The 14,401-nt window shown below is 33.1% G+C and overlaps 2 protein-coding genes across 2 annotated transcripts in view; both read right to left on the bottom strand.

Annotated features, from left to right (window-relative positions):
- The window catches only part of IMPG2 (interphotoreceptor matrix proteoglycan 2), a 68,955-nt gene extending 67,529 nt beyond the window's left edge, over positions 1-1,426 (bottom strand). The window contains exons 1-2 of the mRNA XM_060149371.1: positions 1,342-1,426; positions 632-883 (exon numbers count right to left, since the gene is read on the bottom strand). Of these exons, the coding sequence (XP_060005354.1) occupies positions 632-883; positions 1,342-1,426 (337 nt within the window). The remainder of the gene's footprint in view (positions 1-631; positions 884-1,341) is intronic.
- Positions 1,427-3,906: 2,480 nt separating this feature from the next.
- Positions 3,907-14,401, bottom strand: part of SENP7 (SUMO specific peptidase 7) — a 154,235-nt gene continuing 143,740 nt past the window's right edge. The window contains exons 19-25 of the mRNA XM_060150665.1: positions 12,638-12,730; positions 11,882-12,006; positions 10,498-10,550; positions 8,777-8,820; positions 8,612-8,680; positions 7,804-7,954; positions 3,907-5,721 (exon numbers count right to left, since the gene is read on the bottom strand). Of these exons, the coding sequence (XP_060006648.1) occupies positions 5,584-5,721; positions 7,804-7,954; positions 8,612-8,680; positions 8,777-8,820; positions 10,498-10,550; positions 11,882-12,006; positions 12,638-12,730 (673 nt within the window). The 3' untranslated portion in view covers positions 3,907-5,583. The remainder of the gene's footprint in view (positions 5,722-7,803; positions 7,955-8,611; positions 8,681-8,776; positions 8,821-10,497; positions 10,551-11,881; positions 12,007-12,637; positions 12,731-14,401) is intronic.

Raw genomic sequence — 14,401 nt, 5'->3', positions numbered from 1 at the left:
GGATATATGTATATGTATTGCTGATTCACTTTGCTGTACAGAAAAAACTAACACGACATTGTAAAGCAACTATACTCCAATAAAAACTAATTTTTAAAAATGAAAAAAAATAAACTCCTGGTTTTGTTGCTTTAGGGTCCATTGTGAGAACTGCCACCATTTGAGAGGTAAAAAGTTTTGTGTATAACAACTAGAATAGCTTGAATCTGTAGAATGGCTAAACTATAAAATATAGAAATTGATCATATTTCCATGTATATAAAATAACTAATTAGCCAAGTAGGTTAAGTATATCTTAGTTAACATCTTTTGTGGGTATATTTAGACAAATTACTGTAATGCAGAAGTAAAAGTTATAATTAATTTATCCAGAAACATAAACTGGTATTTTTGAAGTGCTTCAAAAATTTTAAACCATGTCCTCTCTTAAAATAATGTAAACTTTCCTCTGAAGCTGTATAAATACCATACTCTTAGCAAGTCTTTTCCATGGCTAGTAGACAGACAATATTTGGCTCAGTCTCTATGCAAAGCATCACAAATTTTGAACTATAATGTTCAAATACAACAACTGTTTTAGAACTATGTTTGAATTTTATCATAGAGCCCAAGGGTTTGAATGTTTGCTTACCTCGGACTTTAAAATATTTCATATGGTTTGCCATAGCCTCTGTAACATTTTCATCTGGGCAGGTTTTCACACCATTAGGAAACAGAGTAGATCGCTTTCTTCTGAGCAACCACTGTCTCTCAGTTTCTCTGTGGTCCATAGGTTGTTTCTTTTCGATAGACAGAGAAGAGTCTGTGGATTCTGAGTCAGTCAGGAGAAAAGAAACTGTACTCTTGGGTTCTTGGCTCTCTTCTAAAGATAAGTAGGTTTGTGCTACAGAGTGAAAGCATAAACAAAGCTTCTGATGATGAATGGAGACATAGAATGAAAGGTAACAAATGAAGAAAAACTGACATTTGCACCACATTTAGATTTTGAACTCAATGCTCGAATTATAGACATGTGTGCTTAAGGAGGGGAGAAGTAAAGCATTCAATTTTTTCTCCATTTAATTCCTAGTCCTTTATTTCAAGACTGTTAGTTATTGAAATCAAGTATACATCCAATTTCAACACAAGAAATAAGAGGAAGTAAGCTTTGAACCAAGAATTACTAATGAAGAGGAAAACCAGTATTATTGGAGAGATTTTCATACAGTTTAAATGAAGCAATATCAAAGACTAGAGTAATATTTGGTTCAATTTCTTACAGCAGTCATATCAAATAATGTTATTTTTAGAGAAAATATACTTCAGATCTAAAGATAAAAAATAATGTAGATTTTTAAATACCTGTTAATGATGGAAGGTTTCCTTCTATCAGGACAAATATCAGAATACCCAGAGAAATCTTCCCAAAATGAGGAAACATAATCATTTGAGCCAAAACCAAGAAAGAGGCCAAAATCCTTAATTGAGCACCCAAAGGCCTGAAACTTCCAGTAACAAATTTTTACAGAAAAGATCTAATATTTAAACAGTTTATGTTCAAAAATTGACAACCATTCCAAAATCATTATAAATTGGCTAAATAAAAATGGTGTCCTTTCAAAGTACCTCTCACTTATTTTCCGAAATAACCAGCATGCTATGAAAGCAGGAGAGATAAGCTAATTAGGACAGACGGGGAGAGACAATTTCTTTAATCTAGCCAGCTAAGCTCTTTATTAACACTCTCCTTGCCTTTAATGAGCACTCCACTTAAAAATGTTTCCAAAAATAATAATGTTACACATATAATTCACTGAATTTTACAACTTTTCTCAATCTATTAGTCAAACCTGATAGATTCACATGTTCTCTGGGTTCTTCTACAACCTATGATTTTTAAGCATAAAACACCCAGACTGACTATACCTGTCTATGCCCGAAATACAGAGCTACATACAAAATAAAGTTAGTTTTCTTGGTGCCGTTTCTTGTAAATTTCCCTCGATTAAAAAATTTGAAAATCTTTCACTGTAACCACTTACTTCTCCTTCCTTATCTATAAAATAGGATAGGAATAGTAAAGCTAACTCATGATAGAGATATTGTGAGCATTAAATTAGTTAACACACAGAAAATGCTTAGAAAAGTACCTGGCACCTACTAAGCACACAATATAAATGGTAGCTACATAATAATAACTTTGTTGCTCAATTTGCTATTACACATGAGGCCCAGTGTCTTTATCTACATGAGTAATTCTTTTTTTTTTTTTTTTGCGATACGCGGGCCTCTCACTGTTGTGGCCTCTCCCATTGCGGAGCACAGGCTCCAGACGTACAGGCTCAGCGGCCATGGCTCACGGGCCCAGCCGCTCCATGACACGTGGGATCTTCCCGGACCGGGGCACGAACCCGTGTCCCCTGCATCGGCAGGCGGACTGTCAACCACTGCGCCACCAGGGAAGCCCAACATGAGTAATTCTTAACCAAGGAAGGAAACTTTTTTTTATCTTTACCACAATGGGGGACCAGATAAAAATTTTGTATTAGGGCAGTTGTTTTTATCAAATAAATCTAGTAGAAAGGAATTAAATTAGTCAAAAACCCTGTGGAAGCTAGGATTTACTATCAAATAGCAATGAATTTATATCTTATGTACCTCTGGTGAAGTTCTCTGGAAAAAAAAATGTTTTGTAAAGATCTAAAGCACATTTCTCTTCAGAATCCTAAACTAGCCCTGATCCTGATTTCTCCAGTTTCCAAAAGGGACGAACTCAGTTGTAAGAGTACAGACCACCTGGGTGGGTGCAAACCACACCAGCGTAAGAAAGCCTCATACACATAGAACCAAGTCTTTTAACAGCCCCTGGGCAAAGTTTGCAAAGTTCCATAAGGACAAGGTTAGTTACAAGAGACTCTACAGAGGGAAGAAGGGGCCCAGGTTTTCCTAAAGAGTTTTAAAAAGTTCTGGTCACGGAGGGCTTTGGGGTATGCATGTCTACTCACAGTTCTCCCAGTCCAGACAGTTCAACAATTAGAGGTCATTTTCACAATAAAAGATGTATATATATATATATATATATAGAATACCAAAGAAATTTCACATTCATTTTAGCTTAGTACTTTTCCAAAGAAATAGTATTGAAAGAAAGAAAACACAAGATAATTTCCTATTAAGAAAGGGCTTAAGCTTGGTGTTAAGCTAAAAGTAATTAAAGCATAAATTAATAACTTTATATGACTAAAAAGTAGGTGACAGTGGAAAGATGAGGACAGAATGTAGACTGGAATCAAATTAGAAAGGGCTCTGTATGATAAGTCTAGACCTATTTTCCCCCTAACACACACACACACAAAAGCTGATTTTAAGAGGTATTAAACTTTTTCTTAAAAAAAAGAGCAACCATTTTTTTATCCCAAGAGTTGTGAGAACCAGTATTATCTTCTCTAAAAAGGCTTTCCCTGTCTAGTGACAACCCTCTTACTACCTCTCTACCACCTCTCACTATCTCCTCGTGCTCTCTCTCTCTCTCTCTCTCTCTCTCTCTCACTCACACACACACACACACACACACACACACACACACACACACACAAACCCGAAGGCTGAACACCCTCCTGTGCTCCCAAAAAACTCTATGATTGTTTCTAACAGGCATATTAAAACTGTTCATATGTCCATTTCTCCCATTAGACTATAAATGACTTAGGAATAAGAGCTGTCATTCCGTTTTTTCTACCTTGTGCATTGCCTGCTAGTAGTAGATGCTCAAAAAATGTTCCCTGAACTATCAAAATTACCACATGTCTGCTAAAACAGAAAAATTAATCTAAGCATCAATTATATGACATGCACTGAGTAACATACAATTTAAAATCTATTTCTAAGAATGGCTCACATTTCTTAAGGAAAAAAATTACACCTCAATTTAATGAATTGGAAACATGTTTAATATAAAATGTTGATATTCTCAAAGCATTATTTCCATATGAATTTAGGAAAATGAATTTTAAACAATCTTCAAAACATGGTAAAGAACAGAGGTGTCTTTGAAAAACATACAAACAAAAAAGTTAAGAAGTCACAAGGAGATGTATTAGATAATTGCTTTCCCAAAATTAGATATACAAAATAATTAAGTCATCTAAAAAATCCCCTCCCCCCCCACAGAAATTGGGAATGAAACATGTAATTATAACCATCTTTATAGGAAATCTCCAAAGGACAAATATCTTGAACAATATAAAGATGATGACAAGATTAACAGAAACTTAAGGACACTAAGGCTTAACTGACAACCTCAATTCACAAGATTTTGAAATAAAATGTTCCGACTTTTAGCTTCATCTTAAATTGCCTTTGCTTCACTGCTTTATATACAGTAACAGTGTAAAGAGATGCTTAAAACAGAAGATTAAAAAACATTTTTCTTGTCTGAGAAAATACAATATAATCATCCCCTCAAAATATTCCTGATAACATTAGAAAGTTATGAAGTGTTTAATCATATATGTAATACCACCATCATCACATCAATTCAGAACTGTTACCTGAATGTTTAACAAAAACTTATGCTCCATGGGGATCACATGTCCTTATAAAAATACAAAAGCAATGAGAGCAATCTGGCTTTTGCAGATGAATACTGGGTAAACAGCTATAAAATTATGTATTTAGTCCTAACGATTAATATAGAAGACTTTGAGGATATTTTTTTAATTAAAGTTATGAAGTCACCAATTTTATCTTCTATACTTACAGAAACTGTGTACATATATTCTGGGATGTCAGAATAGGACAGAAGTCAATATTTATATAGCTATACCTCAAATAAACTAAGTTAAGCTACATATACAATTTTTAAAAACCTATTTTGGATAGCTAAATTTTTCTTCCAAATTTCACTCTGAATGAACTAAATTCTCAGATCCCCACACATGACATCAAAAGAAATGGAAAACAAACAACAATTAGAATAGAGTAATGGTTCCACTTAGCAACTGAGAAAAATAAGCTGCGCATTGAATGAGTGAATTTTTATCACCTTCCTAACATTATGTTTTCTCTCACACTATACAGAAGGGATGCCGTAAATGGCATTTTCTGAAGCCTTGATACTAAATTCTTTAAAAAAAAAAATACACAGTATTCATATTGCATGCTTGAGCTGCAAAGAATAGAATTACAATATAATGTGACTTGTCAACGAATTTGACAAGCACTGGGGCTGGCACCAGGGAGGACCTAACTCCCTTCAACTCCCAGTTATGTGGAAGTACAGATCGCATAGTTTTATTATCTATAAAAACATTCCCACATTACATATGCTATTGCATAATCCAAGCATATTTAATCAGAAAAATATCAAATATTTATGAAATTTTAATTTCTATCTAATGACTTTATCTATATCACCCCCATTTCCACTCCATCTATGAGATCCTAACAATTCTAATATTATATCTTATATATTTTAAATAATGTACAGTGACTTATAAAACTACTGCAAGTTATTTTCTTCTCTGTGAGCTGGCTAACACAAATGCTGATAAGCAGCTTTCCAGTAATCGTATAGAACATCTGTGTCATGTTTGTACAGATTAACTAGCTACTGCTGCCCTTCTGTTGCTGTAAATGAAGTTTCAAAATGAGCTCTCGAATATCTTCCCGTTTGGTCTTTATTACATGACGAGGAAACCATTTCTCCAAATGAATTGGAAGCTCAAAGTTAACAATAGGATCCTAATGAGAGAAAAGAGAGTGCAATCACTTTAGCAGTATAATTCAAATTTGTTTTAAGCTCATTTTTATAAGAAATGAGAAATTGCTAATTTTTTTAAATAACAGCTTTACTGAGATATATTTCACATAACATACAATTTGCCTAAAGTATTCAACTGAATGATTTTCAGTATATTCAGAGTTGGGCAACCATCACCACAATCAATTTTAGAACATTTTCATTAAACTGCTAACTACTGAACATCAAAATTAAACACCATATGTTATGCTACAATGCATGTTTAAGTGAATTAGTGCAAAGAGAATTAGTAAACAGAGAATGATTCAGTACAATGCAGAAGTCAGGCTGGTTTGAACACAATTTTTTCCAACATGTTAATATTTTGAAACTATTGAAACGAAGAGGAAGCCTTAGCAGTATATGAAGAATCTCACATAAAAAATAGAAAATCCTGCAGAAGTACCTTCTTTTAGTCCACGAAATAGCCAATTTAGTGGCTTAAGGAACTGATATATTTTCCATTATGTTAAGCTTAATAAGGAAGTTGCAAGTTGCAACTGCAAAGACAATTCTGCCTGTGTTTAAAAAAATAAATGAGTAACTGCTGAATAAGACTACCCCTAGATCATGTTTACAAATTTGATGAAACTATTAGAAGCCAGATATAAGAAGGACTTACATCTTAAAGAAGAAATTAGGAGTCCCAGAGTATAAAGCTGAAATGAAGGACTGACTGTGATTCTAGGGGCAAATCTCAGTGGAGATTTAACTGTGCAAGTGTTTTTATTAGAATTAAAATTGTATTTCTTATGGCCTAGTTACAAAGTTCCACAGGTTTTGAGTGGTCAACCTGAAACCTATTTTCTTCAATCCACACTCTGTTATATTAGTGCACAAATTTGTGAAACACAAGATTTAGTGTTCTGAGGTTTTCCCCCCAGCAATCTTAAGTGGTGCTACCACCTATGTTAGAAGTATGTTCTACTGACTGAGGCTACATAAAGTAGAATTATATAACAGACTCAGACTATGTCATGTAATAAGGCACTTTGGATATCTAAAAACAAAATCAAATCTCTTTGGAAAGAGTATTAGAAGGCCAGAACTGTCACCCTATAATGAAGTTCCAGTCTAGAATAAAAAAGGAAAAAAAAACAGCATAACATGTTTAGTGGTTTCCATAATGTGTACCATGTTCTACTGTATATTATCAATCCTCCCCAATTATACCAAAAGTTATAACTGCATACTATAACCCTCATGCTTTGAAAGTACCTTTAAGGATTCTCCAAACAAGCTTCTGGTCAAAAATACCTTTTGCTATACCCATCTTCATAAATAATACTGGTTATGACTGAAGTAATGAGCTAACAGTTCAAAAAGCAGAGTGATCCCTTGCTATTTAAAATTTCTTTTTAACATTGCTACAGTTCCTATAGAGTCTCTGATGAGCTAGAAAATAATACCCATACTTCTCATTGTACTTATGTAGTTTATGGTTTTCTGAGCTTCTTCAATACACAAGTCTTTGAGTTTTGAAAATTTTTCTTCAAATTTGTGTCTGCCTTATTTTCTCTCTCCACCCCTAATCCTTCTGCAACTCCAATTACATGTAAATTAGACTTTTTGACTGTATCACACTTGTCTCTTATGCTCTGTTCTCTTCTTTACATTCTTTTTCCTCTCTGAGCTACAGTGAGATACTTTCTATTGTCCTTTTTTAAAGTTCCCTTATCTGTCTTCTGCTTTATTCAGTCTGTTATCAAACCCATACAGTAAGTTCTTAATTTCAGATATATCATTATGCATTTTCAGTTCGAGAATGTCCACTTGACTTTTTTTTAGCAGATTCCATTTTCATCCATTTTGTTTATCTTTGACTATTTTCTCCAACATATTAATCAAATCATTTTAAAGTTCTTATCTTCCAACTCCAATATCTGGGTTATATATGGTTCTATGCCTTTTTTTTTCTTATTTCTTGATTACCTCTAACATTTTCCTGCTTCTTTGCTTGCCCAGTAATTTGTGGTTATATGCTGGTAATTGTGAATAAAAAACGTATTTATGTCTTTACATACCTTAAAGAAGCTTTCCACATATTGCAGTAAATATACTCCACAATCACTGCTATTATCTTGTTTAGGAACTTTAGGGCATAGGTCCACCATGTTTGTTTTGCTGAATTCACGATGAGTTTTTCGTTTAACTTCCCACTCTACCTCTAAATACCTTAAATCATCAAAAAGTAGAGTGACTCGAGTAGAAATTTCTTTACTATTATGCAACAATTTCACAAAAATGGAAAAACACTTGCTGCCAAATATATGGCCTCCAGCCACATTTCAAAAGACTTAAACCTTAACAGCACAAATTATAATATGAGGCTTCAAAAGTGCTACTTTAAATAAAATCATCTGAGTTTCAAACTAAAAGCCAGACTTTTTTCAACAACTCAACTTTCACAAATTATATACATAAGTCACTTATATTACAAAGTAAACTAAACAAATTATTTTTAAACTTTAGTTGCTAGTTTTTTCCAGATCCTGTAGGAAATTTAAAAATTACAAACACACATGCACACACAAAATAAGAATGTAAAAGAGTTCTTATTTTTTTCTAAAGTGTTCTTTTGACAACCACTAATATTTGCAATGCTCCTTTGTAAAATTATGACTTTTGTTCAATTGCGAATACAAATTCCAAATTTACTTTTGATATAATCCTTGAGAAATATTTTACACATAATGGGGATATTTGTTATTAATTAGATTAACAGGCCTCATCTAAATAAATAATAAAATATAATTCCTGATAAAATCTTTTCAGTAATTCTTAAGGCAACTTAAAAATTATTGAGATTTTAGTAAAATTGTCATTACTTACTCTCGTAAATTCTGGACTGTGTTTTGTACAGAAGCAGCTTTCAAGGAGTCTAGTATGAGAATGCATGGCCTATGAAAATCACAGGAAGAAATCAAGATGTATATATTCCTATATGAAGTAAACCTATGTATCTGAAAAGACTCTATTATTATAGCATGTACATACCTTTTACACATTTTCTTTGGTACTGACATATTCATCTCAGGACTCTGAAATAACATGAATTTTTATGACTTTGCAATTAAAGCTAGTGTGAATAAATTAATATTCAGTTACTCTTTAAAATGTTTCAAATAGGGACTTCCCCAGTGGCACAGTGGCTAAGACTCTGTGTTCCCAATGCAGGGGACCTGGGTTCGATCTCTGGTCAGGGAACTAGATCCCACATGCATGCCGCAACTAAGAGTTTGCATGCCACAACTAAGGAGCCCGTGTGCCGCAACTAAGGAGCCAGCAAGCCACAACTAAGGAGCCCTCAAACCACAACTAAGGAGCCCTCAATCCACAACTAAGGAGCCCACCTGCCACAACTAAGGAGCCAACGAGCCACAACTAAGGAGCCCACAAGCCGCAACTAAGGAGCCCACGAGATACAACTAAGACCCAGCACAACCAAATAAATAAATTAAAAAAAAAGAAATAGAAAATGTTTCAAATAACTTTAAAATTAAAATTTCAAATAAGAGTTCTTTTCATCATCTAAAGTGAGCCAACTTCATTTTTTTTTAATTTATAGATTTCTTATACTGGTGAAACAGTAGTTTATGCACTTTTACATGTGACCTCAAGAAGTTACGGAGCTTTAACATGGTCTAAAAAACAACATGGAACTTGAATTACTTCTATTCAGAGTTGCCATCTTAAGCAAAGATGAAGAAGTTAACTGAACCTGTCCTTATACACATTCTCTTAATTCAGTATATGATATCAATAGAGACAGACTTCTTCCCTTTGAAGCATAAGAAGCAGATTATTAATGTATACTAAGGGACAAGAGATGGGGTATTTTGTTATTTTTGTTGATAAATTTAAGAATCAATAGATCAAACTTTCTTTAATATGCAGAACTTCTCAGCACCTTTATTATTCTAATGTAACAGTGAATCTCTAAGAGAGGAATAGGACACAGGGTTTACCCAACTTAACTGACCTTAGAATCCTTTTTATCATAAACTGCATCTTAGAACAAGTATTCCATGGAACCCAATTTGGGAAACCTGGCTCTAGAGGCAAGAAGGAACTCCCCTATTCTGCTGCTGTGACATCAGAAAAGGAAACCTCCTTCCTTCTGCCCACCCCATACCAGTGACAGTAAAGACACAGGCCTATGCCAGGGAGGCTGCTGCTGTCTGTATGTATTAAAAAATAATTAGGTGTCTACCTTAATCAATTAAGATACCAAATCTAGACCATGAATATCAGTTTAGAGGTCCATTTAAAGAAAAGTTAACAGTAACTATCTTAGCCTCAGGAGTCGTATGGACTGACCATGAGTCTACTTTGAATGATTTATACCAACAATTTATAATAATAGAAAGTGGAATATAAAATATAGGTAATTAATTACTCTGAGTGCAAAAACTGATGACATAATGAAGAATAAAAGTACATTTTTCCATAGAAACTGAAAAAGTAGTCGACCAAGATGATCAGATAAACTATAAACAAACCTAGGGAGTTAAAGTAAGCTAAACAGATGCAAAAAGAATAATTTCTCTTGTTCTCTTTACTACCCCAACGAAATATTCCAAAGAATCATAAAACAGCATAATTTAATTATGGTACACCAATATCCATCATAGCCCACCTAGCTATGCCCTATTTTCCAGATAAAATTGTTATATTCATGAGTTTTCCTTCCTTCACATTTATAAAAACACACTTACTTGAGAATCTTCTGTACCCAAGGATAGTGCTGAAGAAGTATGCAGATCATTATCTAGTTAGAAATAACAAAACAGTTATGTGTGTTTATTTTATGTCTAATACAAAGTATTTAGATAAGTTTAAATTGTAATTTGTATGCATAGTAGTAATTAAAGGGAAAAAATACCTGGGAACTATTTAATTTTTTTTTATGGTTAATGTTACAAAAAAATTCAATCGATGGATAAAACTGACAATGCTTAATTGGCTGTCATCACACAATATATACACCCCAGAGCCAAAACTTGAAATACCAGTTAGCTGGGGCCAGTTTCCTGTAAAAAGACAATCTTCATAGATTGCTTACTTATCAAAATCTCTGTTTTAATGTGGAGGAGGGTTAATTTGCCTAGTAATAGTTCTTCTAACATATGATCATAGAGTGTTGCATAAATACACTTTTGCAGCATAGGAGGATTAGACAAAATAGAAAGTAATCAGTTGCTTTATCAGTCTTTCTTTCTCCCCCACAAGAGATAGGTTTTGGCCAGTATTAACGGTAATGGCTATTATTAATTCTGCTTGCTGCTTAGGCTACAGCTATAAAATACAATTTGATTTTTTTTTTCTCAAAGAAAGTAGGCTTATTTGCTTACTTAAGATTTGGGTTGTAACATAAGAAAAATCATGGAAGAATTGTAAGAGACCCGCAACTACCTAGCCAAATTACTAGTGTCAACAGGAATTGTGTTAATTTATATTAAGAAAAAGAAAAGGGCTTCCCTGGTGGCGCAGTGGTTGGTAGTCCGCCTGCCGATGCAGGGGACGCGGGTTCATGCCCTGGTCCAGGAGGATCCCACGTGCCGCGGAGCGGCTGGGCCCGTGAGCCATGGCCGCTGAGCCTGCACGTCCGGAGCCTGTGCTCCGCAACGGGAGAGGCCACAGCAGTGAGAGGCCCACGTACCACAAAAAAAAAAAAAAAAGAAAAGAAAAAGAAAAAGAAAAAAGGGGAGATTTCAATCTATGCCTTAAATTCTTAGAAAGATTATTTTATAAAAGATTTATAAAATAAGATTTATAAAATAGATTTATAAAAATAATTTATAAAAATATAAATATTTTATAAAAATAATAATTTATAAAAAAAGACTTATAAAAATAATCTTTTAGAAAGATTATTTTATAAAAACTGCTATGATAAAACTTGATATAACAGTAAAACCTGACAATTACATTTTGTTTATACATGAGTCTTGGGTATCTATCATGAAAATTTCAGACATTTCTTCTAATAAACTAAATGATAAGAAATAATTATACTATCCTTTAACTTCATATTGTTCTCTATAATCATTTTACTGTTTCCAACATTATTAAAAACACCATCCACATTAAGTTTATCACCTATTGTTTTGTTGTCATGTTGGGATTGCTGAGCCTGGGAGTGCTGGGATATAGTTTGTGGAAAATCTTCATACACAGCTTCTTCTAACCATGGAAAACAAATGACTGCAAGATACCAGTGAGACCTGTTGAAAAAGAAATATAATCTTAATAACACAAAATCTAAACAATGTAGAAGAATACGTTCTAGAACTATAGCTGAGAAGGTGGGTATAACAAACATCAATTTTGAAGAAGTCCACTGTGGTATCTGAACACGATTCCAAAACTAATTTAAAAAGCACTAAGACTTCTTAGGATAAAATCTGAGTAAGTCAAACTCATTTACTTTTATATAATTAGTGTTTCCTATTGAGAATCTGCTTTAATAAACAAACAAAGAGACTTATAGCATCACCTTTTTTCTGTTAGTGCTTAAAGAGCTTGTTCTCTTAAATATTTGAAAATTTATCCTAAAAGCTTTTGATTGTTTTGTTTAGAAAATCTTTTCTTGAGTCCCACCTCAAAATAAACTGAATGTCTAAGCCATTATAGTCTTGTGGGCATTTGTCATTTTTTTTCCCCACTATTTACAATATAAGTACTGTCAAACCAAAATCCAAGATAAACTCATTATTTTAGCTAGTTCTTTAGAAAAAAATTAAAAATAATACCTGGGTTTATCTACCCATACTTTTTACTGATTATTAATCTAAAAATGCACAAAGTATGTTTCTGTACTCTCCGATTTTTTTTTAAATAATCTGAAATACTCACGACTCATTTACAGGCACAAAGATGTAATCTTTATTAAAGATGTTTATGTGACGAGTCCATGTTCTTACTCTCTTATGTCTTCTCTGAGCCATTCTGGGAACAAAAAGATAGACATATCTGATAGATAAAAAATTAAAAATTTAAGATAAGGATTTCAGGGATCTTTTTTATACACTGAAAAATGCTAGCTTTAGTTTATTTAACCATCTTCTTCAAGGTACATAATATTTAACAGACTAGAAAATTATCTCATTTTATTAACTCCTGGCTGTTTTTAAATATGATCACTATTTATAAACAATAAAATATGGATAAAAGAAAGGCAGCAATTCATAAAATGCTTTACAGATTCCAAAAGTGTCTCAGCAACTGAATATAAATAGCTATACCTATTTATTCTATTTAGTTCCACCTGGGCTGATATAAAATATTATCATTAAACCTTAACAGAATTGTCTAAATGTTATATCTGTGATAAGGGAGGTGTTAAAACTTAATGGAAGAGGAGGGATGAGGTATATAGTCTTACATTTTTAAAGATGAGACTCATCTCCCTTTATTTCATTTATAAGAATATTATAGGACAATGAGTTTTAAGCATACCCATTATCCATCCTTTATTTCTTTGACAAATATTTATTAGGTTCCTAAGAACAAATAATGAAAATCACTCACACTGCCCTAAAAGGATTTACAAAATAATGAAGGCAGAAAAAGACTACAACAAATAATTAAAATATAAGTGTCATAAAGGATACAAAGGAATTATGGTGATGGCATCTAGGAAAAACATGAAGAAAAGGGTTGGGACACATGAATAATAATTCCTTTTCTTTACCTCATTAGGGAAGTTAAAGAAGGAAGATATCAAACCAAGTTTGGATGTCAAAAAAGGTTCTAGGAAAGGGATAGCATTTCACAGTGGCATAAAGGAGATGGTGATATGTGACTTCTGGCTCAGTCCCACGAAGGACCTCTTTTTAGTCAGAAAATTAAACAAATCATCAAGTTCTTAAACATTTACATATCAAGTAACACAGGAAACAGACATCTTTGCCCTATCCCTGTCCATGTGAATATCTAACCAAACTCACAGGAGTAAACATTGGGAGTAAGAATGGGGCTAAAAGATGAGGTAGGAATTAGTCACTATGCAAAAGATTAACTTCATAAAATAATGAGTCATATGTTTACCAAATTTTCTTATTTCAAAATGACCCAACCATTACAACGATTATAAATTATTATTTTTACCTAGTGCAGAGTCTCTTAATTTGTTTTCCATCTGAAAGATCTTAAGGATAGACACCTGGTTTTCTTTTGTCTTGTTATGTTGCTGTTTGATAGATTTCCTGATTATGCTAACCTTATTTGATTGGGAATACATTAGATATTGGATGGGGCAAGGATGACAGGAGAGAATACAAGGGCCGCAATATAATCGCTTATTCTCTGTTCCTAACTGCATGGAAAATCCTCAACTAATGTCTAACAGTTCTTTCCCCATTCAATAACATACATTATTATCTTTTATTATGAGTTCCTAGTATGTTCTAAGAATTGAGCAAAATGCACCAGGCATAGAGTAGAAAATAAGACAGATGAAGTCCCTGACCTCATGGAGCTTGTATTTTAGAATAAGAAACAGAAAATGAACAAACAAACAAAAAAATGATTAGAGATCATGTTGTAAAATAAATTTAAAAGTGCCAGAGGAAGAAATTTCTGTCAGAAAACAGGAAAGAGCTTAAGCATATTTGAAAA

The sequence above is a fragment of the Lagenorhynchus albirostris genome, chromosome 5 (assembly GCF_949774975.1).
Source record: "Lagenorhynchus albirostris chromosome 5, mLagAlb1.1, whole genome shotgun sequence".
In the NCBI taxonomy this organism is placed as follows: Eukaryota; Metazoa; Chordata; class Mammalia; order Artiodactyla; family Delphinidae; genus Lagenorhynchus; species Lagenorhynchus albirostris.
This window is presented reverse-complemented; position numbering and strand designations above follow the sequence as displayed.